Raw genomic sequence first — 27,350 nt, forward strand, 5'->3', positions numbered from 1 at the left:
CCAATTTCTTAGTACCTATTGCTACTGAGAGAAAATTATATAAAATAATTAAGAATTCAGTGGTTGTATCATTCGCAGGTGAAGGATAACTATTAGTTTAAGTAGTTATTTGATCATTTATTTCTGCATAAATTATTGACAACAGTAGCATTGGATGGTTTTCACTAAAACTTGTTAGTTGCCTCGATTATGAAGTCACATACTAATTATTTCTTTGAAAATAGCCATACACCCTGCAGATAAGCAGCCGGCTACTGGCACGGTGATCAACCATGCGAATGCAATATTACGAAATAATTTCCATGACACGCCCTCACCGCCACGCGATGCCCATCCCACACAGACAACTGATCCCACTTTGCAATGTGTTGTTGACACAGGTAAACCAGCCTTACTTGCCAACAAAACTGTCACTGCTGCTCCTACCTGTGATCAATATTGAATTAGTAAATCATCTATGTTCAAATTTTGTATTTCTAATACATTCATACCAGGGCTTAAGACGGTTCCAAAAATAACTGTTTAAAACTGTTATATAAAGGTTCCGATTAAAACAGTTATGAGGAAAGCCGAAACTTCTAGCTAATATTTGTTTTGATTACAGTTCTTATATAGGTTTCAAATGTCAGATGGAATGTAGTAGTAGGCTTATGTCTATACGTATAACTCCTTGTAGCCAAAATTTGATGCGAGAATAAATTCTATAACCACAAGAACCTAAAAAATAACTGTTTGGATCTAAGACTCGAAACAGATATTAGCTGGAAATTCGGTTGTTCGTAACAGTTATTCGAAATAACGGTTCTTCACAACTGTTTTATAGAACTGAAATTGATATTATAATAGTTTTCAAAGACTGATTCATACCTCTATAGTAAATCCAGTTGTTGGTGTAATACGTGCTAAATCTTGACCTAATGTTTGTATAACTCTACGTCCCCATATCCAAAGACCAGTTGATATTCCTAGACCACCGTAAAGTAGAATAAGTAATGGAGTTTCTGCTTCTTGCCTAGCTGATCCTTCTGCGTATACAGCCCAAAGTGCAATAAGTGGTCCAATCGCGTTGCTGACATCGTTACCACCGTGTGCGAAACTACCGAACGCAGCAGTCAGTACTTGCAGAAAAGCAAATAGTCTCGATACTTCCGGTGGTTCCTCGTTATTCCTTTCAGGTTCAACTTTAGCACCCTCCGTATCCAATCCCGACACCATTAACAGAGGACTCGCGCTGCTATTACCACGTAACTTTGGTGCTCCTTCTTTAGCGTTACCGTTACTACTACTACTGCTACTACTTTGTGGGGCTTCTGATATAACAGATAATGCTGTAGTTTCTTTTTTATCACAGGTACCAAACTTTGTTGTTGTTGTTGTTGTTGTTGCAGTTTCGTTGCTATTCAGTGCAAGTAATATCCTCTTTCTTTGCCACGGTACGACAAAGACATAAACAATGGCAGCGGAAAATAAACCGAAACTTATCGCGGCTATTAAACTACCCCACCACGGCAATTTATCGAGCATTAAAACTGAAAACGGAGATCGGATACATATTATTATTAAGTTAGGTTTAATATAGAAAGGTGTTTTAAGATACAAATATGAATGTTTACGTTTAGGTCCATCGTGTGCAACCGAGATAACATTAACAGCAACAGTGAGACCGTACGCTAATGGGAGAATACGAAGACCTTGTTCTAAGGGCTTATTTGACTGGAGCACAGATTTTCTTAGAAGCCAAAATATAGCACCCGATACAATTCCACTAAGTACAGGACTGGCAAACCAGGATGCTGCTATATTTGCAAGAGCTATCCACTTTACCTGTAATAACAAAATATTAATTACATTGCAAAATAACAAGTATTTTATATTAGGTAAAAGAATGACTACTGACCCCTGCAGTACCTCTACACACAAGTGAAAACCCAACTGTAGCACCAACAATGGAATGTGTTCCAGAAATAGGTAATCGTAATGCTGTTGCTAGCATTAGCCAGATACCAGATCCAGCTAAACTAGACAACGCTCCTAACATTAATTCTTTTTCATGGCCTTCGTACAATGTAACATCTAGTATTCCCTTTCTCATTGTATCAGAAACCTAAAAGAAATATTAATTAATGCTTTTACCAATAATTGCACTTGATATATGATTTGTAAGTTAAAACACCTTAAATTTAAAATACCTTATAGCCGATGAGTACAGCACCAGCAATTTCGAATATAGTCGCTAAAACACAAGCTTGGAATATTGTAAGTACTCCAGCACCCACACTCGTTCCAAAACTGTTGGCAACATCATTAGCTCCAATTCCAAATGCCAAAACAAAAGCCACTAAAAATCCGACCACTACTATCCATACCAAACTCTCATCGTATGGTATGCTCATTTTTATTTACTTAATACTCGATTCTTTTGAACTGTCTGTGTATGCTTTTGCTTGTATACATTTGTCAAATGATTATTGATATCGAATGTCCTCTTTCCATATTGTTCGAAAGCGATACATCATCAAATGAAAGGACATGCATTGAGGAAGAGCTTCTGATTCACTCTGCTATACATTGATGTATGAATAGTTTTACATAAGAATATATTTCTTCTTTTACGTTAATATCCATATATGTATATAAATGTACGAGTGTGTTCTGTGTATGTTTGTTGTGTCTGTGTACACATATAATTTGATATATATATTTTTTTATTTTACGTCTAACACGATCAATTTTGTAACTTTGTACATATAACAGAGGTAGTATTTTGGCGCAGCACCTAATATATTGAACATTATGTTTTCCTTGGACACTATCGTACAGTTGCCGAATGCGTTGCCAGCATTAGACCAATTACTGTGTACACGCCTCTCTAATCATTCAAGTTTTTATTAAATATAAAATATGATGTTCGATTTGATAATTATTCATTATCAGCGTTTTCCATACGCGGAAACACGCCGACCGCTGGTTTTCCGGCATCTGCAATTAACCAAAACCCGTGTATTTTACGTACCACGCACATGGCTTTCGTACAGATTCGTGTATTAGAATATGAAGAATTCTTGAAAGCGATGCAACTACTTCGTTTAACAATTACCTTCGCACACACATGATGACCGTCTTAGAATCGATTTTAAGGAACAAGTTGCTCCGACATCCATAAAAGAAATTCAATTATTAGACCGAGGAAACGGTTTGCCAATTCTGTTAACGCTCGATTCCGAAGGGGGTGGTGTTACCCCTCTCACTATTCACGTGGTGACACTTCGTAGACCGATTGAAGCTCGCATTCCTGACAAAGCTTTTATCCGTAAGAAGCTGCTCTTTTCCTTTCCCTTACAGTTTTTTCGCGTGCAATTTGAAAACGAGAATCGAAGTCGTTACGAAGGGGTGCTTGCACGGAAAGTGGCCGACGTTTTGCAGACTGCAAAGAGTATTATATTGGAAACTGTGTAAAAGCGAAAAATGATTGGCCAGTATGGGCAAAGCTTTCAAGCATATTGTATAGTGTTTTGTACACGAAAAATATTGTAAAATATGCTCTCTACCATTACCACTTTTTGCATCATTCTTTGCACGATCTTCCGTGTAGTTCACACTTCGAGATCCATTTTTTAAGAATTATATCAAGAACACGCGTCGAATGTTCGGATAGCATGAAGAACTAATTGAATCGTTCACTAAAAAGGTAAAAATATCGAGGATACAAGAATAGAAATTTTCTTTCACTCACAGAACCGAAAATTTGTTCGCACAAATCTTTAGCAGCTGGGGATGCCGCTCAGATTCGCGTGGGGGTGAGATATTGATCCGCCATTTTCCCGCGAAACGATCTTATACGTATAATACGAAGTGGTTTACTGCCGCATAAATCTGACGTGTAGTATTTGTAAATCGATGAACAATCGATTGGCCATCCTTACGTTCCAGTATCCACGTAGATTTCTCTTTAAATGTCATCGCGTTTATTCACAATGTGTATTACGTATTAACCGTGCGCCGGATCTCCGTGGGGGAATGGTGAATAAGTCGTTGCATAAAGGGTGTTAAATGAGCTACGAATTGATGCGAACATAATTACCAATAATCGTATCTGCTCGTCCATATATAGTTAAACAAAAAGGTCATCTATTCACAAATTTTTGTCGGCAGACTGTAGTTGCTTATGCGAGAACTCATGGCTCTTGAAAATTAATATGGAAAATTGAGAATTAAGTAATCGTTTCCTGTACTTATTGCAAACTTTGTTAAAGCAGAAATAAACTACAGACGGGTTGAATTTCTTGCCTTATAATAAAAATATTACACACTGAATCTCATTATCAATATCAATGTTATATTCTACTGTTTTTCCATTATTAATTTTCAACTTTCATAACAAATGCATCTGAACTGTGGATATAGAATTCCTTTTTTCATTTAGTGAATTATAAAATGATAATTAATGTTAGCAATGATTTTATAACAAGCATGATAACTAGGTTTTTGAAGATTCAAATAACTTAAATATAAAATGAATTTATATAAATACTAAGAAATGATGTAATGTTAATAAACTTTATTTCATTAAACCAAAAGTAATAAAATGTGCAGAATTATGTCTTATAATATCTTAGATCAACACAGTTTGAATGAGTGACAATTATATTTTACTTAATATTTTACATATCATACATACGCAGCAACATTATTTATAATGTTACATTCTGCAAGAAATATATTGACTAATAAATAATTATTGTTATTCACATAGCATCGTATCTTTCTCTTTCTGCTTTCTCCCTTTTTACTTCATCTACTAATGGGGTGAGGTACAACTCGTCCTGTTCAATAATATATTACACGTGTGAAATCATTCCAATATTTATAGTACATTAAGCAACTTATATTAAACGATCATATTAAATTACCTCTTCAAATTTAGTCCATTGCTCTTCTGGTAAAATTCTATGTATGCCTTCTAATTGTGCTGCCCTGACAAGGCGGAATATACGTTCTTCTTGTATACGTTTGGGTAGTCGTCGTATTGCTTCTTCGACTTCAGGATATTCATGGAGAATATCGTCTCTCCTCAAACCTGTTTTATATATTAAAAGCATATTAAACATTTCATAAAACATTTGTTGGTTTATAAAATATAAAGCAATCATACTACTTATTGAGTTATTTATTTAACAATTAATTTTTACTAATTATTATTTATCCGATTCTTACTACAGTGTATACGTCTTTCTTACCATACTTCCTAAATCCAGCTGTATTATATGCCCATTTTCGAAGAGCTACATTAGCTGCAAAGTAGAAAGATAAAATTACATAAGGTTTAACTATGATCACTAATTAGATATAAAGTTATATCACGTAAAATTAACTGACATGTCAAAGTCTTAAGAAATGTCATTTTTATATATTGAGTCCCTCGCACACTGAGTGCAGAATCCCTCCAAATTTATTCTTAATAATTACTACTTGTTAGAATGCAGTAACTTTCTTCTTGCAGAAGAATCACTGCTGAAATCAATAGAACAACGTCCTAAACTGTGAGCAGCGCTCTTTGTCGTCTTCTTACGCGAAATACGGTCGAGAGCAGGAGATGCTATTTCGTCTTTGCTCTCATTGGCTATCGACTCGTTATTGTAACCGTGCTGCCTCGCGAACTGAAGATAAAGAGAAACACTCCACAGAGAATCAGAGAAAAAACAATTACATATAAAAGCAAGCTCGCTTTGATTCAGTTTCCTTTGCTTGTTGCTTTTTTAAAAGTCTGCACATTGCTGTGTACAGTAAAATGGTGGGGGTAGATACGAGCCGGTATGGAATTCATTTTGTCTAGACCACAATGTGACTAGACGATAAGGGGCACTTGATGCATTCAGACGGTCAATTGAATGTTTGATATAGCGAGAAACATTGACAGTACAATTACTTGGTTACTACACAAAATATGGTTACAGATAATGCACAGAAAAATTTATTTATTGTCGAGTGACGGAAGTTCAAAATCATCGTAGTAGATTTTGAATTTATAACGGACAGTAACGGAAAAATACTGCAGAATGTAACGGTGTAAAATGTTCCTATAAATCTAATGCGAAGTTATTGTCGTATAATTCCTTGGAAATTTCTTTAAAATTCATTCAAAAATTGATTGTACTATTTTTTTAGGTACAATTTTTCTGCAGCGACAATTTAATCTTCTCGAAAACTTATTTCATCCTAGAATTATTTCGAAAATGCCCTAGATCGAGTTGAAGATGGCGTAACGTGTTTAAGAGGAACTACTTTTCCGGCGCGTAGACGTTCGGTGGCTGGTATATAAGCGGAGCGGGAACTGCTTTCAATGCCTCTTCCTCATTAAGAGTAGAGTTGTGTTCACGTGTGGTTGTGTCTCCTTTTTCCACAAAATAGGTCACACAACCCACCTCCATTCGTGAAATAACTCTTCTATAAAAAAAAAACCAAAAAAAAATATAAAAATTCCAAAAAATACAAACAAAAAAATCGAAAAACCGTAGCTGAAAACCGTGAAACATAAGTAAAGTGTGGAAAAAAATAGTAATCATCGCGTTACGAAGAGCAACGTGGTCGGAAGAGCGCAAGCCATATTGAAGGAACAGGAGAAACCAAAAACCAGAGTATTTTGAACGTAAGTAGCCCGCACGACGTGGAAATACTACAAAAATGAATCCGGGAGCTCCGAATTATCCGATGGCCTCACTTTACGTGGGAGACCTGCATGGTGATATCACCGAGGCGATGCTTTTCGAGAAGTTTTCATCGGCTGGGCCTGTACTCTCGATACGCGTCTGCCGTGATATGATTACCCGACGTTCCCTTGGTTATGCTTATGTCAACTTTCAGCAACCGGCTGACGGTGAGTGTTTTACTGATTTATTACGATATTTCTATGACCTAGATTCGAAAAACCCTTCATAAATCGTGTCTTTTCGCTGTATCATTTGTCTGCGCGTGACACGTGTTTCGCATCGTACGATGCCACCATATTGGATTTTGCACGGGACAAAGTAGAATATGTGTAGTGGTGACGGTTGGTTGAGTCATACCTTTTATTTTTCCGTTATTACCTTTTACGTTTTTTTTTTAGATGACAACCAGCTGTCGCCTACAATGGCAATGTTAACAATGAATTATATCGAATTGCTTTTAATATTTATTAACTGTACCCGAACGATATTATTAAGTACCTCGTATATTATTATGAAACGCACTTAATACGTATTGCGCACAATGTGGCGATATTAGTACTTAAGACGAACAAAAAAAAATTGTATTATGTTGCAACTAGAATTTTTATAATTAGAACATTCAGGAATGTATTTAACATTTATAACAGCACTATGAATTTCAAATTATTGATTGCGACGTATATTTTTAAATTAACAGCCGTTTATAAATAGTCTATGGTAATTGAAAAAATACGATTCTTTTGTTTCTTGCAAAGTAAAAAATTTCTAGACCTGGTAAAATATAATTTTAGGTGTTGTACAATGAGTTTTTATTGTATAATTGAAATTAATTAAAATTAGATGACATTTCTGGATTTGTTTTCAGCCGAACGTGCATTGGACACTATGAATTTTGATATGATAAAGGGACGGCCTATACGTATTATGTGGTCTCAACGTGATCCCTCCCTTCGAAAATCTGGTGTTGGAAATGTATTCATCAAAAATTTAGATAAAAACATAGACAATAAAGCAATGTACGACACGTTCTCTGCTTTTGGTAACATACTTAGTTGCAAAGTGGCTCAGGATGAATCCGGTGTTTCTAAAGGTTATGGTTTTGTTCATTTTGAAACCGAAGAGGCAGCAAATAAATCAATTGATAAAGTCAATGGCATGTTGTTAAATGGAAAAAAGGTAAGTTTTCACTTAATCATGTTTTCTTATATTAGGGTACTTGTCCCTATAACTTGTCCTAATAGATAGAAAAACTATTTTTTAAAAATTAAACTATTAATGTATACGTTAAAAAGAAAAGTATTGCATTTTTTTACACTTTCAAGTACCCTACCATAAGAGAGAAACTGAGCAGATCACTAAACGATTATTATGATTATTAGGTGTACGTTGGTAAGTTCATACCGCGCAAGGAACGCGAAAAGGAACTGGGAGAAAAAGCCAAGCTTTTTACCAATGTTTACGTAAAAAACTTCGGGGAAGACATGACAGATGACAAACTGAAAGAAATGTTTGAAAAATATGGGACCATCACCAGTCACAAAGTCATGATTAAAGATGATGGCAAATCTCGAGGCTTTGGCTTTGTAGCTTTTGAGGATCCAGACGCTGCTGAACGAGCAGTACTTGAATTAAACGGAAAAGAGATTGCCGAAGGGAAGTGTATGTATGTTGGACGGGCGCAAAAGAAAGCGGAACGTCAGCAGGAACTTAAACGGAAGTTCGAGCAATTGAAGATAGAACGGTTAACACGTTACCAGGGTGTAAATCTTTACGTAAAGAATCTGGACGATAGCATAGATGATGAACGATTGCGAAAAGAATTTGCACCGTTTGGAACAATTACGTCCGCGAAGGTGATGTTAGAGGAGGGACGTAGCAAGGGCTTCGGATTTGTCTGTTTCTCAGCCCCAGAGGAAGCTACCAAAGCCGTAACAGAAATGAACGGTCGCATAATAGTTACTAAACCGTTATACGTTGCACTGGCTCAGCGTAAAGAAGATCGTAAAGCGCATCTCGCTTCACAGTATATGCAACGCTTGGCGAACATGCGTATGCAACAAATGGGTCAAATGTTTCAGCCGGGCGGTGCTGGAAACTACTTTGTTCCCACTATACCACAGCCCCAAAGATTCTATGGACCACAGATGGCACAGATCCGTGCTACGCCACGCTGGCCGGCGCAACCGAATCAAGTACGGCCCAATGCACAAACTGGTAGTTCCGGTTTTGCTACGATGCAAGGTCCGTTTAGAACGGCACCACGTGCTCCTGCTGCGCAAGCTAGTACTATGCGCAATACTTTGTCTGCTCGACCAATTACAGGTAATGAAATTTTAATGAACAATGATTCTGCTGCATGTAAACCATGGTTAGAGCTTCTGCTAATTTATTTCTCGTTGCAGGTCAACAAACGGTGGTCGGTGCAAACATGCAAAGCCGTTCTATGGCCGGTCCAGCAGCAGTGGGAGTTTCAGCTCCGAACCGTCCGCCAAATTACAAATACACTTCGAACATGCGCAATCCACCTCAAGCAATGGCAATCCCTGCTCCTACTCCAGTTCAGCAAGCTGTTCATATTCAAGGCCAAGAACCTTTGACTGCCACGATGTTGGCAGCTGCTCCACCACAAGAGCAGAAACAAATGTTAGGAGAGCGTCTTTTCCCGTTGATTCAATGTATGTATCCGCAACTTACTGGAAAGATCACTGGAATGTTGTTGGAAATCGACAACTCAGAGCTCCTGCATATGTTGGAGCACAACGAGTCGCTGAAAGCCAAGGTTGAGGAGGCCGTAGCTGTACTGCAGGCTCATCAGGCCAAACAGGCTGTGGCTTCTAAAAAAGAGTAAACCATCTTATATTAGGCTATTATTTTATTCTTCTTTAATTATTCGTAAAATGTTAATTTTTTCTTCCTCATTCTGCAATTATCCTTGGTTTAAAAAGAGATTACTTCTAAAAACAAAAGCTTTACGATGGCTTCAACGATTACTACAAGCAAGAATGACAGGAACAATTGTTATTCAGAATTAATAACTGATCGTGAAAGGGTTTTTCATCAAGTTTTATGATAATAAATTTTCCTTTAAAACTATCAAATGAGTTTATTCTTGTCCTCGTCTCCTTACTCGAATTCATACTCTTTATTTTTTAAGATTTGTGTTTAATGTTAATGTTTTATTTCCATTTGGTACCTATAACAATGTAAAGACAAAATAAATTATTTGAAGTATTTAGACTACAATTTTATGTTATTTATTAAACTAGATCTACGATTGTCCCATCCGAGATTATTAAAATGATTAATAAGGTACGTATTGCTAGTGTCCGTGACGTGAGTCGCGGGACGGCACAGGGACAAGGGGAGCGAAGTCCATAGTCACGCGATATGATATATTTGAAGTAGTAGTGATAGTAGTGATAGTGGTGACAAAAAAAAGAAAATAGCAAGAATGCGTGACTCAACCATGTGCGCCTGACCAATCAGACGGTTTCTTTGCGAAATCTTTTCACATTCCTTCCGAGCTTCCCCTGTTATGAGACATTGATTTTACCGACGGTTAATAATGATCTTCAAGATAAGCGCAATTTTTTACGTGATTCAGAAAATTTTTTCCTACACTGTTAACGTTGACGCGACCGTAATTGTCTTTTGCAACTGCCTTTTCTCCGGAATTAATGAAATTATATTTCCATTTTCTAAGAGAATTTCTCAAACATTGTTGCTTTATCCGAAATTCGATATGCATCTATCGTTGAATTTGTTTCTACATATACTATATCACATCTTAAAGATGCGTTAAAAAGCTGAATTTGATTCCCTTGTATATTAAATTAATAATAATGTTCGTATCCGTTAAAAAGAATGCCTCATGTCACAGTGTCCTTTTACCCATAGAACAAGGGTGGGGGCATTCATTTTTTTTTATCTCCGTGCATTTAGACTTTGAATAGTCTTTTTTCGATCAGTAACTTTATTTATTTATTCTTTGGAATTAATATGGATTTTATTTGTGTTTGCACCTATATTGCACAACTACATGAACAACATTCATCACATATGAAGGGTTCAAGGGATAAATGGAGAATGCCAAAATTTAGCATTTCTTAAGAATTGAAAATTTACTTTCCAATTTATAAATTTACAGTGGAAGTTATACTAATAATTACTGTACATCTCAGAAAACTATTATTCGCAATAAAATATAGCCAGTGATAAAGAGCGCACACAAGAACACAAAATAATATTAGGTCCAAAATTAGCATTATTCCTTTTATCAGTGGACATGGTAATTTTATACTATCATACTTAATATACACGACAAATCATGACTAAGAGTATTTTACACCGCGAAAAGTGTTCTAATTTTTAATTTTTTCGACTCCTGGGTTCTCGCATCCTCAACCCTACAGTTCAAAGGTCACTTTAGAATATCATACGTAATAGTTACATGATAAATCATGACTCAGAGTATTTTTAATTTTTCGATTCGTGAGTTTCTGCAGGACCAGTCTAGGAGTTCAAAGGGTACATTATCTATGCCAAAGAGAATCCTATTAATTTCGGCCGAGTTTTTGATCCATGGAGTAGGATATAGGGTAAGGGATTTTTAAAGCATAATGAATATTAAAAAAAGGATATCAAATTTTTTTCATTAAAATCAGTTAATATATTAACTGACATATATATACAGGGTGAATTCGATAAAGCAGGACACCTAAATATCTCCGTTACTTTTCGTTGTACAAAAAAACTTCGTAGGACAAAGTTACACTGTTTGAAGGGCCACATATAACGAATTCATGCACGTAACAAAACGTCTTTGTAAACTGAAAGACGATGTTTATAGTGAACCACCAACGACTATAGACGACATGAAAGAAAGAATCGTCCAGGCTTGTGCGTCGATTTCCTCAGAAATGAATTACACAGCAGTACATTCTGTAACTTCACGGCTGAATGAATGTATAGCAGCTCAAGTGAATATTTTTGAACATTTGGCGTAACAGAAATACATCAAATGAATCTTACACGTTGAATTTTATTTATACCATTTTTCGTTATTTTGTCAGCTACAACATTACGTTAACGAAAATATATCATTCCATTTAAAAAACATCGATAACCTTGAAATCTCATAAAAACGACCTTGAAATTTTTTTTCCCTTACACCGTTATATGTGACCCTTCAAACAGTGTAACTTTGTCCTACGAAGTTTTTTTGTACAACGAAAAGTAACGGAGATATTTAGGTGTCCTGCTTCATCGAATTCACCCTGTATATGTGTGTGTTGTACATATACAGTGACAAATTGAAAGTAAAACTGTGAATATTCATGCCAATAATAAATTTTATGAGGAAAAATGATTAATAAATATTCTTAGATGTTTGTAGAATAAATTTTGCGTAAACAAAATTTTATTTCCCTTCAGAATTACAAAAGAATCAACAAAAACAGATAAATTTGCAGAAACAGACGCGTAGAAAGTATTCATACAGTCAAATATCAAACGAAAGAACTATGAAAATATACTAAATATTTAAGGGTTTAATATTTTGTGGGATTGCCTTTTGATTTTGCAATACCTTCGAGCCTTCTTGGCATGGAATGTACTAAGTTGGATGTTGTAGCAGGCTCTATTTTATTCCACTCTTCTAGTAAAGCAGCTTTTAAACTTTCTTTAGATGTAATATTGTGATTACGAATCTTTTTCTCCAAGTAATCCCATAGATGTTCGATGGGATTAATGTCTGGTGATTGTTGTGGTGTCTTCTAGTATTTTGGTGTGTTATATAAAATCCATTGCCTAGTATTATATGCAGAATGCTTTGGATCATTGTCATGGGTGAATATAAAATTGTTGGTAAGTCCCATTTTATTTGAACTAGAATGGAGGTGATTTTTAAGGATGTCAATTAGACTCTGTGATCCATGATACCATCGATGAAATGTAAAGATCCCACTCCAGCTGCACTCATGCAACCCCTGACTAATACAGAGCCCCCGCCGTGTTTTATCGTGGGTCGCAAATTTCTTTTATTGAACTCAGTACCTTTTTGTCTCCATACTGTGAAGTGATTTTTGGTCCCAAATACTTCGAATCTGCTTTCGTCTGTGAAAATTACCTTCTTCCAATACTGCATTGGAGCGTTAACATGTTGTTTAGCAAATTCTAGTCGCTCCTTACGATTAACTTCCTTTACAAAATACTTCTTCCGTGCAACCTTACCGTGATATTCACTACTTCGTAAGTAATTCACTACTTACTACTAGAGTACTAGCCGAGACATGTATATCTTCGTTGTTTTTAAGCTCTGTTGTAATTTGTGCGGCACTTATACGCGGATTTTGTTTAACTTTACGAATAATTAGTCGTCGATCATACTCGTTTATCTTTCGCGGACGTCCAGATCTTCTTTTATTTTAAATTGTTTTTCGTAATCCAAATCTGTCGATAATACTTTGAACAGTAGACCTTGGTCTACCCGGTATGCTAGCAATTTCGCTAAGCGATTGGCATTGATTGTGCAACTGAACAATAATGTTTCGCACTTCCTCCGTTGTTTCGGAACCTTTACGACCCATGTTGAGACCAATTCAAATTTTCGACTTTAATTCTACGAGTGCTCTGTGCTAACTGAACAGCTTTGTTGTTATTCGTTATATTCGGAGGTCAAGTTGTGTTTATATCTATATTAAGTATATAAAATAAGAGATGTACGAATACTTTCTACGCGTCTGTTTCTGCATATTTTTTCATTTTTGTTGATTCTTTGTGTAACGCTGAAGGGAAATAAAATTTTGTTTACGCAAAATTTATTCTACAAACATCTAAGAATATTTATTAATCATTTTTTCCGCATAAAATTTATTATTGGCATGAATATACACAGTTTTAGACTGTATCTCTTTTTTTTAATATTCATTATGCTTTAAAAATAAGTATAATAAATATAGGCACAGTAATTGGTACCTCCACAGTAGTAGGGTCCCTTACCCTGTAGCTAATTATGCTTTAACCGTTGTAGTACCTGTACAGGTATACGTACCTGGTGCGCCATGTGCCACGCACCTCTGCTCTGGTACCGGCAGCCTGCAATAAAAAGGAGACGCGCACACCAGTTTTCTAAATTAGGTTTACTGAATAGAAACGGTCCGGGTTTCGGAGGCATTGTGCCAGCTCGAACATGTGCGGTACTTCGTTCATTACAGTCATCAATGCAGTCATAAACTCAGAGGAAAATAAAGAGAGCCTGCTTAGCGTACAGACAACGGATTTCTATTGTGTGTATTAATTCTGACAGCCGTGGGACTAAGCCACCCATTGCTGACTTTAATTATCTTCGAAGATCTTAAACTACATATATTAAAAGTAATAATATTTGAACTGCTTATATGCATATTCTACAATGTATTTAATCAAATTTGTACCGTCACGAGCGTGGTGACAATTTAGAATCTAATCTGATTTTAGCGGAAATTCAATTTTGATTACGGTTCTTATTGTGGTTAAAAATTTGTTGTACTTCTTAAAACATACATACACTATGTTCCATAACAGACGGAAGAAAATTTAAGGGATTCTTGATAATATAGTATGCAACAAAAATTAAAAGAAACGAATTGTTTGTTGTCCACTGGCTCAGAAAACATACTAAGAATGTTGCAATCAATGTTGATACTCGTAACATTTTTAAAAATTTCTGTGCAATGTGTTATTTTACAATCGGGCATTGGCGAGAGTCAAGATCAACTTTCCACTAAATAGAACGGACAATGTTTGTAATAAATGATTCCGAAAATAAATAAATTTGTGTATGAACAGTCAGTTACGTACAGTGAATCACGAAAGTATCAGAACGATTTCAACTGAAATGTTTGTGGCTTTAACAAATGTATTTACATTGCAAATTCCATAATGCTTTTTAAAAGGAATAAGTAGTAGTATTATTCCAGTAGTAAGTTGTAATGATTTAAAGACGACAATATTAACAATAGTTATGATATATTTTTTAGAAACGTCGACGATATGAAAACCACGAAAAGGTAATTCGAACAACGTAAGGTCTTTCGCATAAACATTCCATCAGTAGGCAAAAATAGGCTGAAAATCGTGAGAAACTGTAATTTTCATAATTTTTAATCGTGTATAACTCATAAATCAATTTTGGTGAAAATTTTCAGCATGTATACAAATATAACTTATATGATTTTACAAGATATATTTCCTTTTTCGTTACAAGCAGAAACAAAAAAGTTGTATAAATAAGCAATTTCTACTATTTTTTTTCTTAATTCAAACTAAACGCAATTTTTCAAAGATTTTCTTTCATCATAGGGTAAGGGACCTAATTACTATATTATAATTATACTTATTTTTAAAGCAATATTAAAAAAAGAGATATATAACGTATATATTAACTGATTTTACTGAAAAAATTTAGTATTCCTTTTTTAATATTCATTATGCTTTAAAAATATGTATAATTAATGTAGGTACCGTAATTGGTACCCCCACTGTAATTTATGGGTCCAGTAAACTAATCCTTCTAACTGGGCAGAAAAACTGAAGTCGTTTTGGTCCATTTATAAAAAAAGTTATTCTGATTTAAAGTGTGTGCCATCAATTAAGTGACTGTATGTCTAAGACTTAGACATAACACTTAAAATCTAAGTGGTAGAAAATTCGAGAACGTCATTCGGAGGCGTCAAATAGCGTGACTCATTTGAGCACTGCTTTCGTAGGACATTCAATAGTTTCCTTATCGTGTTATTGTAAGCAAATCTTTCAGCCATGTGTATCGTCTTGACAATTATACAAGTGGTTCGAGGGTCTAGAAGAACCCTAATAACGCGGAAAGCTAAATGGTGCCTTCTTTGCTAAACTCGGAACCGTTTGCTACAGCCACATGTCGATGGACTTTTATTGCACGTCCCGAAGAAGCGGAAACGGGGAAAGTATCCTTTCTCCATTTTCAGGTCAATAGAACAAAAACCGGAGGCTATCTACTTCGCTTTAGGCCTTATTTGTTCGTGCGACAACCTATAGGTATTTTTTTCGAGGCGAGGTCTCTTCGATTTCAACAAAAAGCATTGTAAAACATCTGGTCCGCATGTGATCCGAAAAGCACGAATTTTTCGCATTGGTTCGAAGCAGTAACCATTCCAATTGCTTTTTACAATCACATCTGTCGCATGTTTCAACGTGACAAATTCGCAGCGAAGTAATTCATTTTTAACGCTATTCTTTCATTTCTGCGTTTCGTATTATTCGCTTAATTTTATAAAAATTGATTTAGGAGGAAAATATGCGTGCACAGTTTTATACAATAATAATAATATGAATAACATATTTTATACACAGGCTCACGAAAGTATTCGAACGCCCTTTAAAACAGTATAACTTTTTTTAAATTGGATCAAACGATCTGACTTTTTTAAGCAATTAGAAGAATTGGTTTTCCAAATAATGTGCAAAAAAGATTTTGAAAAAATTGCAATTGGCAAAAATTACATGAGAAAATAAGAATGGCACTTTTTACAACTTTTCTATTTGAGCCTCTAATGAAAATTTAAAATGATCATATGAAATTACTGAATTGACTTTTCTATTTAAGCACATATTATAATGAAAATCGTACAAAGTTTAATAAATCCAATCTTCTCCCTTATATAAGACGTTTCACTTTTATATGTTTTGCGCTTGGTAGGTTCAGTGTTAGTCTAGGTTAATACATCTTAATAAACAAGATCTCAATTACTGTCTAAATTGTAATAATAAAACAACAAAAATATATTAATAGCTTCGTACCGACACATTTATTTTACAGTGAAGAGAATTTTAATGGTTAATCATTAGTTTAATAGACAATTGAATAAATCATATAATCATTGATTCATTTGTTTATAAAATACCTACTTAATTGCGATTATAGATCAGCTACATTCAAAATTTAATTGTTAATTGCAATTGATGATTATATATTTCAACAGTGCTCGTTAATTGTATTAAACATTGGCCAACTCGGATTTAAAAGTGCAGAAACAATCAATTGATCGCACGCTGCTCCTTAAATGTTCCGCCCTTTAGTCTCTGTCCGCTGATTGGTCCGCCACGGTGTAGCGGGGAGTGCAGCGAAGGTATCCGATTGGCCGACCGAGGAATTCCATGTTGCTTTAGGTGGTGATAGGTTGGGCTGCTGCTTTGCAGTGGTGTAATGGAGTTAGGGAACAGGTCTCTTCGTGAGAGATAAACAAGGGAATGTTAGATTCAATCGAGTTGTTGCCAAGTCGTGATCGCTCTCTGCAGGAAGTGGTTAAATTTCGTTAAAGTTTCGAGGAGCCGTGTTTTGTGACTGTTCTTGCATGTACGACGATTAAGGGAAAAAGGTATGCTGCCTCTTCGACTTGTATAGATATATAACGGTGGCCTCAATTTTTTTTGCGATAGGTATTCCGTTCTTCGACAAATTATCGTGTGATCCTGGTATGACAGGGATTCCATAAAGATTCAAATTCATTCTTTCGCACGTGCGTGACACTATGTCCCGCGATTAGTGTATTATGTGTGCGTAGTTCGGTGTGTACATCAGTTGTTAAAGCCTTTTTATTCTAGTTGTAAATACTCTCGTTACATATCATCTGGAACAATAATTGGTTCTATCAGTTTGTACGACGTCGAGCCTGATAATGCATTTATTCTAACGAAACTAGTTATTATCGCGCCTCGACTATTAAAGCACTTGTGCGTTATATTTGTTATTCATTAATTTCCGGCGAAACTATATAATTGAACGACATCGTTGTTGAGCAATCGGACTTCTAATAGTCGTGCCAGATTCTCGCGAACTGTAGGTACAGTTACAGATTTCTATTATCTTTCGACTGTCACAGATATTTGAATTTGAATCTCGACTCCGTTGAAATCAAGGGATCAATCCATATAGTGATTTAGAGAAGGTACCATATCGCCGCACGAATTGAAATAAATTTAAATATTAAATTCGCGGGGGCTAAATCGTGTTGTGAATTGTAAACGAGCGATAAAAAAATGTCATTGGAATAATAAATAAGAACGGATATTTACGTGTGCGAATTCGGAAGTAATACACTAAAATATTTTCACTGCATTTCATCGGAACCAGGAACCTTCGTGTTTCATCTGTCTGAAATAACGATTAAAAATTTATCATTTTCTCGTAGTTAATTGACAAGCTCGTTAATCCTATCGCAAACTACAATACCGATGCGATCGCCATTTGCCGGTGTTGGCCGAGTTGCACACATTCTCACATACGAATTCGGAATACTAATTTGTTGTGGATTTCATTTGTTTCATTGTAATTGTTATAGTTCATTCGTTAACTCTTCACTCTAGTATGTTGTAAACATTCGTTTTTATCGTTCTCTGTCAAAACGTCCGCGAGACGCAGTCTAACACGTAAATGTAATTTTTTATCATGAATAAACGCCATGCCATGATAAATGAAAGAGTGTAAGCAAATCGACGGAATTTATTGTTGACCGTGTTAAAGTAATAAAAATGTTAAATTAATTGTTTATTTAGATCGGATGTTATAGCCGAACGATTAACGTTAACAATCTTGATCGTTGTTACACGGTAACGCATTTATATTCATTTTAATGAATATTTGCAGGATAACGGTGACTACAGCTACAAGCTACGAGTTATACACATTATTTTTATTATTAATATTCGTGACATAGAGTAGAAGTAATATGGACAAAGACGAAGTAATAAAAAATATTCGAGCATGTCTGATATCTTCTAAGAGTGGACTTAGACTAGATAACTTGAGTAGTAAGTAAACAAATAAACAGATGTTAATTTGTCTTTAATTTAGATTTTCACATTGAAGTGACTGACATTTATGCTGATATCTTTTCAGGGGATTATAAGATCCTTCTTGATGAAAATATACCATTTAAAAAGCTTGGATATTCGTCCCTAGTTGCTTTCCTAAACACTGTTCCTGGTATTCGAACCAGCGAAAGAGGAGGGGATTATTTCATAGAGGCACTGCCTACTTCGGAATCTGCACACATTTCAAAATTAATTTCACGACAAAAGACAACGACTAAGAAACATAAAAAATTGGTACATAAATGTTTGCACACGTTGCTGTATTTTATATAAGCATTCAATATAATACGTTTGTTTAATTATTTTTTTAGGTGAATACTAGACATTCAACGCCGTATCGTCCGCCTATAGCGGCAAAAAGGTATCCTCGTCCTACAAGAATTGATACTACTCATATGATTGGAAGGTAATTATATCTTTACTTTAATTCAGTGATTAAATTTGCAAGCTGTCATAGTACGTAGCATTTTTTGGTCAGATACATTGAATAGATTAAAATAGTCTTAGCAAAACTTAAATTTAAGAAAGAATTATGAAACTTTAAACGTGTTACGTAGGGAGAATACAGTCCCCGCAATGCAACCGACAAAAATTACCATTTATCAAAATAATGAAAAGCCAAGATACATTCAATGCAATTCTGGAGTGCCACCAACATCTCCAAGTAAAGTAAGTGGTTCTCAAATGTTGTATGGATCATTGCCTCGGTGAAAATGTTTTATTCATCTTTATACATTTTTAGAGACTGAAAGAAAGACAAGCAAATGCAGTTGTACCACCGAGCCAAAGTTCTAATAAGCCTAAAGTTGATCCCTATGTCAAAAGCAATGAAAAGATGGTAGCACCTGTGATAAATCAAAAACCAAAGACTGTGAATAATAATGTGGGCACTCTTCCTAAAGCAAAACCTTATAATCTGAGTGAAAGGCTTAAAGTTAATTCTACTATACCTTCATTGCTTAATTTACCTACCAATATTCCATCGAGTCTGCCACAACCCGAGGTGTTGTCGCCTCTTTCACCCAGACAAGTTTTAACGGATGGTAAAATGTCGCAATTTCACAAATCTCCGATGAATACAGTGGTGAATCCAGTGGTGAATCCACTGATGAATCCAATGGTGAATCCAGTGATGAATCCACTGATGAATCCAATGGTGAATCCAGTGATGAATACAGCGGTGAAACCAGTGGTGAATCCAGTGATGAATACAGCGGTGAAACCAGTGGTGAATCCAGTGATGAATACAGCGGTGAATACTGTGGTAAATATTTATTTTAGCATCTAGCACGGTTCAACAAGGTTCACATATTATTTCATTTAGAATAATAGTTTGGGTAATATAACAAGATGAACATCCTCTTTCCAGCCACCACTGCTTAATGTCAGAAGGAATAATGTGCTGAAAGCACCACATTCGAGTGATCCACGGGAGGAGTTAAAAAGAAAAGCTGCTGCGTTAAGCCTTCCGGAACCGGTTTATCAAATTTGCCCTACAACAATTAAAAATGCGAGAGAGCAAGCGGTGTTTGCGCAAGTCAAGGTTTGTAAAAATTTGATTGTAAAGTGGTGTAGTCGGATAAGGTGGTCAATTGTGCCCCTAAACCAAATTGGGATTTGATCCTCATTCACATTTTCATTATGCATTTTTTATGATTTTCAAGTGAATGTATGTGCATGACTATTTGTCCAGATTGGACCACATGGATTTTCGAGTTACCCTGAAGAAGCGCGTTCAGAAGAAGAGGCGGAGAAGCTTGCAGCAAAAATGGCTTTGCTTGATCTTACGGAGAAATATGGGTCACCGTCCAGACTCAACGAAACTAAAGATAAACATATAATATATGATCGAGTTTTATTTATTATAGACGCGCACCCAAATGGTATTTTCATGCACCAGGTGCCTATATATTATAAACAGCAATATAGGGAAGTTTTGCCAGGAAACTGGGAGCAAATTATTGAAGAATGTCCAGCGATAGTTTTGGAAAAAGGAGTTGACAACTCGGTGATTTTGCGCAGATACGTTTCGTCTACCGAGAAGGTAAGAAAGGAAATCTACATTATATGTACGAATTTATCGATGAAACAAAAGTCTTATTTTATATGGTTATCTTTTAGGTGAGAATGATAAACTCATCCAAAAATGATAAGATTCATTTGCATCCAATTGGACCTCCTGCTCCCGAACCACTGAAGTTACCAGATGATGATATTTGGCTTGTGACGGTTACGCTCATCATGAGCACTACAGAGATCTGGGCTAGGCTTGTAGGAGAAGCACACAGTGTAAGTTTTCCTATATCTTATAACTAGGCAAATGCGGGACGCCCGATATTCGGGTTCGGGTCGGGTCGGGTCGCAGAAAGTCGAGCGGGCTCGATTCGGGCGGCCCGCACATCCCCTACATATTACTAAACTGCGGATCTTTATGCAAAATAACATTTGTCTACATCAATCGCAAGAAATTGAAACCAAAGTAAAAAAATGTTTTTTTCTTTAATAACCCCGAGGAGCTAATCATTGTATTCTTTCAAATTGCACCTACACATTGTTGCCGTAAATCCATAAAATCGACAGTCTACTAATAACTTTGCGCTTTCGAAACGGTGTTCCTATTAATAATTTATTTGTATGTTTTTACTCACAGGACCAGTTCGATATTATGGCAACAGAAATGATTCAGTATTATAAAAAACTAATACCTTCGAGTAAACTATTGCCAATTGAAGTTGGTAATTACTACGTCGTTTTGGAGGATGATTGCTGGCACAGAGTTCGCTGTATCGAGCATAATGCTGCAACTGGAATGGTTACAGTTTTCTTTATCGATCTAGGAGGCGAGGACAGTTTCCATCAAAGCAGATTACAGACATTAGACAAAACATTTTGCGTGCTTCCGGCTCAGGTATTACGATATCCATTTATCAAGTTAGAATTAGTGAAAATATTTTACTTGAATTACAACCTTAATGTTATATTAGGCACTGAGGCTATGCCTGTCCGGTTTTGAAGACTTCAGCGAGTGTGAAACTATTTTGGGCCAAATTGAAAAATGTCTGCTTGAACGTGCATTGTACGTTGAAGTGATCAGTCGTGATAAAGATCATAACGGACCATACACGACAGTGGTTTTCCAAGATACCCACGGACCAGATGATATCAACTTGAATTCAGAATTGTCTAAACAAATTTTGCAAGACACTGTAGCTCCTAACCTGGACATTGTATGTATTAGTGTAAAAAAAAATATTAGTTCATTGCGAAAGTTTATGCCCGATTTCGTATACTGAAATACAAGGAATCGGGCACAAACTTTTGCAACTAATAATATTTGTGAAAGCATTTTTGTTAAATATTTTTATCTATTATTCATAGGAGGGACAAGTATCAGAAGTATTTATTTCTCACATTGAACCTAACGGCGACGTTTTCGTACAAGTGCAATCTGAGAGTATGAAGATCTTAGTTAGTTTATTAAATCGGTTAATATGTACCGGATTAAATGCAGAGGAGGTAGAAAATTGTAAGGTAACCGAAGTTGACATAAGTAAAACATACTTCGTATCGGTGAACAATAATTGGTACAGAGGGAAAGTTGTGAGTCACTTCCACGATCAATTAAAAGCATTTTTAGTTGATTTTGGAAAAACCGTCAGTACATCGAAGAGCAATCTTCTGTCTTTGGAGAAATTGTCTGAAATTTTAGCAAAATATCCGGCTCAGGTAATTTGATTTTCTTTTGCTGAAACCATTTACATTAATTAAACATGTTACTTACGCTTCTTTTTATGTAACAGGCTATAAAGGTGCATCTTCATAATGTTGATAAATCAATGTTTAATGAAAAGATGGTTGTGAAGCTTACAGAGCTTGCCCCGCATGGAGACTCGCTTCTTGTGAAAGTTGTGTCATCAAAAAATAATGTGCCAGTCGTAGAATTATTTAAACGAATTCAACCGAGCAACATGCTTGTTTCCATCAATAATACTTTGGCACTCGAGGACGAGTTAGTTAGGTATACTGTATAAAAATATTAATATTAATATTAGGAATATCCATAGATAATGTCGTTTCTTGATATTTGTATAAAATTTTATTTCACTTAACATTTACTTAACATTTTACCGGAATAATATGCTCTATCTGTCTCGATTCGACATTTTCGGGTTCCTACACATCTCTAATTAATACGAAGACTAGAATGGTAAATAATTATTCTTATTGTAATTTTTAGGTCGCAAGGTGATGGAAATAACAATATAAAACCAAGGAAACGCATTGAACGTGTCAATTCAAAACTCGCTGGAAACGAGGATGACGAAGTCAGGTCTTTAAAGCCACCAAAAATATCGGGAATTGGCGAGTATTTCGATGTACACATAACAATGGCGGCACATCCTGGAAATTTTACTGTCCAGCCGTTCGACGATAAGCATTCCTTAGAAGTAAGTTCACGATTCATGTACCAATGTATACCAAGCGTCTATTTATAAATGTAAAACCTATGTAAATGATTTGGTTTATTTGTTTCAGTCTATGATGACACAACTACAAGATGTTTGTAGATTCTACACAGGCCCTCCTCCATCTGCAGACACAGTGAGGGAAGGCAAGCTTTATGCTGCTAAACATATTGATGGCCATTGGTATAGGTAAAGATACAAAAAACATATAAAAAAATTTTAAGCTACCTCTTTTGCATTTGGTCTTCTCTATTAAAATTGTAGTTCATTAATTCACTCTGTTTTCTCAATCACTTTCAAGGGTATGTATTTCGAGTATAATCAAAGAAAATATGGTTAGCGTTTATTTTTGTGATTTTGGAGATGTGTCGGTACTGCCGCTAAATAAGTTGCAACCTCTGAAAAGTCAGTTCTTAGAACTGCCTTATCAAGCTATTAAAGCAAGGCTTGCTGGTACGTAATCGACTAAATTTCCGTTGCGTTAATTTTATAGTTTTTAATTTCCTAGACTTATGTAAATTTTACTTTATACATTATGGTAATTATTCAAACAGGCATACAACCAATTAACGTTGACTGGTCTGTCGAGGACAGTTTAAGGTTTCAAGAATTGGTCGTGGAAAAGAGTTTTGTCTCTATAGTTGTCGAATCGAAGCCGGACGGGCTTTCTCCGGGTGACACAATATTGGGTTTGAAGTTAATAAACGTTAGCACAGACGAGGACGTTCACATTGATAAGCTCTTAGTCGATGAAGGTCGGGCTATATTCGTGGACTAATTTCAAGTTAAAATACGCGTACGTTGAATAGTGTATGCACGTTAGGATACGCGCGCGACGAAACTTTAGCGGCTCAAGAGTTAACGTAGCAAAACTGAGGAAAGTTGCATTAATTTCTGACATCTGGTATGAATGAAGCATACTCTTTCCTAATAAACATGTGCTAAAAAGTAACGTTGTACAGGCTCGATATTTTATTCTTGAGGGTAGGTATTTGTATATAAAAGTAACCTTGTTATTAAGTAGTATTTGAAGAAATATTCGACTTTCAGTGACTGCAAATAATAAAAGTATATTAAAAAAAAAAAATAAAAAAAAAATAGAGAGAAAGCTGTATAGATATGCGCATATATTTTAAGAACTGAATTTATATTTTTTGAGAAACCATTATTTATTTATTTTTTTCAACATTTTCTCGAAGTAATAACTTGTTCATTAAAGATTCAAGCAATACATTACTACTTTCAACGGATATATTGTGTACTACTCAGAAACTTTACAAGATGTATAGTCGCTACGCACATTTATTTCATATATATATATATAAATTACATTTTTGAAATGTATGCTATTTTCTTTATTACGAACGAGTTTATCGAATACCTTTATTTTTCTTGTCATGCGCTGAAGCGTAACGTGGTTGCATAGAATTCGGCTGTGGCATGGTAAAGACTAAACTAACGAATTAACGACGACTGACGGCATTCCATTCTTTTGACATACGCGTACGCGTATATTGCTTACTATTTGTTTTCTTTTTTAATCTTTAACTTCCTGAAGCTACAATATTTAAGAAGAAAGTATGTATCCTAGCTTCCAGTAATCGTTAAGATTTTCTGTTCTGTATGTGATAAATCATGTTTTATTAGTTGATACTAACTTGTTTCCTACAGCAAAATCCTTTACTATTGTCGATATTGTTATTACTTATTTAATTTTGCTAATGTAATTTTATTACATATTATCTGAGAACATTATGGTATGCAGTATGTTATAGTCGTTTATACTAGCTCATATTATACTTTATATATCTTTACTTTATTTTAAGGAGCCAATAAATTAAGTTCGATGTTTTCATTAATTAGGTTCAACATGTATGCGACGTTATAGTAAATTATATTGTAGGTGTTAGTTAGTTATGATGCTTTATGAAAAATACTTTTATTCTGTGAAATTAATAAGATAATACCACACCGATCTCTGGATTTACACGGTTATACTCGGTTAATTAATATTGACCATAAATGCTGTATTTTTTCATGTGTTACTTATCACAACGTTTGAATTACTTTTACATTGGTTAAATTTGCTGAAATAGTTAATCGTCAGATTTTTCGATGTTACATATTTTTTTCTACACTTGCTCTCTTTTGTTTTTTTTTTTGTATGTTTACTGTAACTAATGCAACAAGAAAATGACGTGTTCATTGCGTAAATCGAGGGAACGGTATATAATTTATATGTTACATTTTGGCAAAATATTATTTTTGATAATGATAACTTGATAAAAGGTGCCAATAAATACTAATGTTTACACGAATATTGTCATACCAGTTATTTTAACTTAACAGTTTCCTATAAGTTCATATACAAACAGATTTTATAAAACGTGTCAATAGTGTAAATACTTATTTAGTAAGACAATATAGTTTTCTGAGCTCAAAAAGACGATTCACTCATTTATTAAAATAAATAAATATATATAAAAATATATATATTTATAAAAAATATATCTATAAATACAGGGTGTTTCATAAATGGTGGGCAAAACTTTAGACAAAAATACAAGTTTTTATATATATTCGTAACATTTAACATATTGGATAACTTAATAAAGTTACATACTTATTACAAAGTATTTTTATATGAGCATTCACAGACATTGTTAGAAGGGGTATATCACATAAAATTAATTGTACACATAGAGTGTGTATACAAGTGTCCTTTTGAACATTTACAAATTTTACTTTAAATATTAATCTAGGCAGTCATAAACAAATTTTTCAAATCAATAAGTTGAATTAGACACGTTGTAGTTAATTTAATATATACATTTAGTGTTGTATCTATTCGACGAGGATATTAAAACATTCGGGTTTTACTCATATTAGAAATATTCAAAATTTGCTTTAAAACACGTGTGATCATAATTGTCATTTTAACATAGACTTATCTTTTCGCACATTTAAGGTTTAATATATTTTTTGTAAGGAACACATTCTTTAATGATAATTTCTATTCATGGGGACTTTGTGCATTGACTTTTCTATTCAGACTTGTTTATTAATTACGTATAGGTATAGTATTACGCGTACACCACTGGAAACATTTACTATATGACTTTCAAATCCTGCAGTATTCATGCAAAGCACATGATTGTGTTGTTTCGAGAAGTAATAGGTACTGAGGTCTTAATAGAAAGTGTTCTAGTATTCAAACATTACAATAAACGTTTCGAGTAGTGTAGCGCATGAGGTAGATATTGCAAAAATTAGAAACATCTATTGAAAGCATATACGTCCATTAGAAATTATACTATAGTATTCCTTAAGCAATTAAACTATGTATCTCTTTTGGTGATGCTTCTAGTTACTGGTCTTGTTTGCATTGTCGTCACTTTCTTTTGCAAATGTAACTTCTTTTCTTGCTTGAAATCCAACGAAGCTTTCTTCATTTTGATATTGTTATTGTTTTCTGTTTAGTTGTATATGCTGTATTACTATTAGAAAAATACTGTAACCGAGACTCACTAGGCTTATCTTCTACTGTATGTTTTTTCTTAGAATTCACTTTAGCTCTGAGAGAGATAATGGTCTTAGGATTTCCTTTCAGCATATGCGATGTTACAGATTGCTTATCTTTTGTTTTTGTTCTCGTTAGCTCGAAGATTTGCAACTCTAGTAGATTTAGAAATTTTCTGTTCACTAAGAATTTCACAAGATCGTCCATGAATGTCAGTCGGTCTTGCGTATTCGTGAAATTATAGAGAAACATCTGTGTATGGTTTTATAGTTATGGTTGACTAACTTTGTACGTGTGCATTGTACAGTTACGGTCTTTAATTCGTAGACATTTTTCTCATCAACTAGCACTCGTTTCGCTTAGAATCTTTGCGTACATTACTTTCGTGCGATCGCTGATCTATATCACAAATTGGTTATTACACATTATGACATGCACAATTGATCAGGAACTTTGTACAGCTTTACAGCGACATTTGACTATGATTCGACATTGTGCATATCGCATAAAGTTACCTGAAGTGAAGATTGTACAATTGCCATTGTATAGTAAATAGTAACACGCGTTTCTCATCTGTTTCATAAATACATCTATGTAGATAAACACAGTTGCTGCAACGATAAACGGAAATGGTGTAGGTTAAGGGACCCAATTACTGTGGGGGTACCAATTACTGTACCTATATTATAATTATACTTATTTTTAAATCATAATGAATATTAAAAAAAGAGATATTAAATTTTTTTCCATTAAAATCAGTTAATATATATG

The 27,350-nt window shown here is 34.8% G+C and overlaps 4 protein-coding genes across 7 annotated transcripts; 2 read left to right on the forward strand and 2 right to left on the reverse strand.

Annotated features, from left to right (window-relative positions):
- Window positions 1-193: 193 nt before the first annotated feature.
- On the reverse strand, window positions 194-4,388 carry Napi-iii (Na[+]-dependent inorganic phosphate cotransporter type III). Of its 4 annotated transcripts, none has more exons than XM_076805317.1 (7): window positions 3,734-4,388; window positions 3,098-3,424; window positions 2,190-2,979; window positions 1,898-2,104; window positions 1,614-1,824; window positions 868-1,529; window positions 194-426 (listed from the first exon to the last, which is right to left on the reverse strand). In XM_076805317.1, the coding sequence occupies exons 3-7, from the start codon at window positions 2,391-2,393 to the stop codon at window positions 196-198; spliced, it is 1,515 nt and encodes a 504-aa protein (XP_076661432.1). In that variant the 5' UTR covers window positions 2,394-2,979; window positions 3,098-3,424; window positions 3,734-4,388; the 3' UTR covers window positions 194-195. The 4 variants fall into 4 exon arrangements, with proteins under 4 accessions (XP_076661432.1, XP_076661429.1, XP_076661431.1 ...); XM_076805314.1 differs by having other exon boundaries at window positions 3,555-4,388; XM_076805316.1 differs by having other exon boundaries at window positions 3,549-4,388.
- A 155-nt stretch (window positions 4,389-4,543) lies between these two features.
- On the reverse strand, window positions 4,544-5,565 carry LOC143365280 (cytochrome b-c1 complex subunit 7). The gene is made up of 4 exons (XM_076805319.1): window positions 5,377-5,565; window positions 5,238-5,291; window positions 4,911-5,077; window positions 4,544-4,823 (listed from the first exon to the last, which is right to left on the reverse strand). Exons 1-4 carry the CDS (start codon window positions 5,399-5,401, stop codon window positions 4,746-4,748), a joined length of 324 nt encoding a protein of 107 aa, XP_076661434.1. The 5' UTR covers window positions 5,402-5,565; the 3' UTR covers window positions 4,544-4,745.
- A 765-nt stretch (window positions 5,566-6,330) lies between these two features.
- Pabp (poly(A) binding protein) lies at window positions 6,331-9,805 on the forward strand. Its single transcript, XM_076805310.1, has 4 exons — window positions 6,331-6,874; window positions 7,573-7,883; window positions 8,087-9,029; window positions 9,110-9,805. Exons 1-4 carry the CDS (start codon window positions 6,682-6,684, stop codon window positions 9,553-9,555), a joined length of 1,893 nt encoding a protein of 630 aa, XP_076661425.1. The 5' UTR covers window positions 6,331-6,681; the 3' UTR covers window positions 9,556-9,805.
- Window positions 9,806-16,854: 7,049 nt separating this feature from the next.
- On the forward strand, window positions 16,855-25,377 carry Tapas (tudor domain-containing protein 7 tapas). Its single transcript, XM_076805320.1, has 17 exons — window positions 16,855-17,098; window positions 18,367-18,530; window positions 18,619-18,827; window positions 18,905-18,999; window positions 19,151-19,262; window positions 19,336-19,785; window positions 19,963-20,136; window positions 20,287-20,637; window positions 20,715-20,882; window positions 21,244-21,501; window positions 21,578-21,820; window positions 21,972-22,319; window positions 22,394-22,611; window positions 22,831-23,041; window positions 23,130-23,248; window positions 23,361-23,512; window positions 23,614-25,377. Exons 2-17 carry the CDS (start codon window positions 18,449-18,451, stop codon window positions 23,835-23,837), a joined length of 3,414 nt encoding a protein of 1,137 aa, XP_076661435.1. The 5' UTR covers window positions 16,855-17,098; window positions 18,367-18,448; the 3' UTR covers window positions 23,838-25,377.
- Window positions 25,378-27,350: the final 1,973 nt, after the last annotated feature.

Source organism: Halictus rubicundus, chromosome 2 (assembly GCF_050948215.1).
Source record: "Halictus rubicundus isolate RS-2024b chromosome 2, iyHalRubi1_principal, whole genome shotgun sequence".
In the NCBI taxonomy this organism is placed as follows: domain Eukaryota; kingdom Metazoa; phylum Arthropoda; class Insecta; order Hymenoptera; family Halictidae; genus Halictus; species Halictus rubicundus.

What these genes read in the sequence shown, in the direction of transcription:
- Napi-iii (XM_076805317.1), bottom strand. Translation starts at nt 2,393, where the DNA reads ATGAGCATACCATACGATGAGAGTTTGGTATGGATAGTAGTGGTCGGA. An exon ending in CTGTACTCATCGGCTATAAG is followed by an intron (nt 2,105 to 2,189) that starts GTATTTTAAATT and finishes TATTTCTTTTAG; the next exon opens with GTTTCTGATACAATGAGAAA. An exon ending in TGTGTAGAGGTACTGCAGGG is followed by an intron (nt 1,825 to 1,897) that starts GTCAGTAGTCAT and finishes TTGTTATTACAG; the next exon opens with GTAAAGTGGATAGCTCTTGC.
- LOC143365280 (XM_076805319.1), bottom strand. Translation starts at nt 5,401, where the DNA reads ATGACATTTCTTAAGACTTTGACAT. An exon ending in ATTTCTTAAGACTTTGACAT is followed by an intron (nt 5,292 to 5,376) that starts GTCAGTTAATTT and finishes TCTACTTTGCAG; the next exon opens with CTAATGTAGCTCTTCGAAAA. An exon ending in AATGGACTAAATTTGAAGAG is followed by an intron (nt 4,824 to 4,910) that starts GTAATTTAATAT and finishes ATTATTGAACAG; the next exon opens with GACGAGTTGTACCTCACCCC.
- Pabp (XM_076805310.1), top strand. Translation starts at nt 6,682, where the DNA reads ATGAATCCGGGAGCTCCGAATTATCCGATGGCCTCACTTTACGTGGGA. An exon ending in CTTTCAGCAACCGGCTGACG is followed by an intron (nt 6,875 to 7,572) that starts GTGAGTGTTTTA and finishes ATTTGTTTTCAG; the next exon opens with CCGAACGTGCATTGGACACT. An exon ending in TGTTGTTAAATGGAAAAAAG is followed by an intron (nt 7,884 to 8,086) that starts GTAAGTTTTCAC and finishes TATGATTATTAG; the next exon opens with GTGTACGTTGGTAAGTTCAT.
- Tapas (XM_076805320.1), top strand. Translation starts at nt 18,449, where the DNA reads ATGGACAAAGACGAAGTAATAAAAAATATTCGAGCATGTCTGATATCT. An exon ending in ACTACTCATATGATTGGAAG is followed by an intron (nt 19,000 to 19,150) that starts GTAATTATATCT and finishes CGTGTTACGTAG; the next exon opens with GGAGAATACAGTCCCCGCAA. An exon ending in ACGATAAGCATTCCTTAGAA is followed by an intron (nt 23,042 to 23,129) that starts GTAAGTTCACGA and finishes TATTTGTTTCAG; the next exon opens with TCTATGATGACACAACTACA.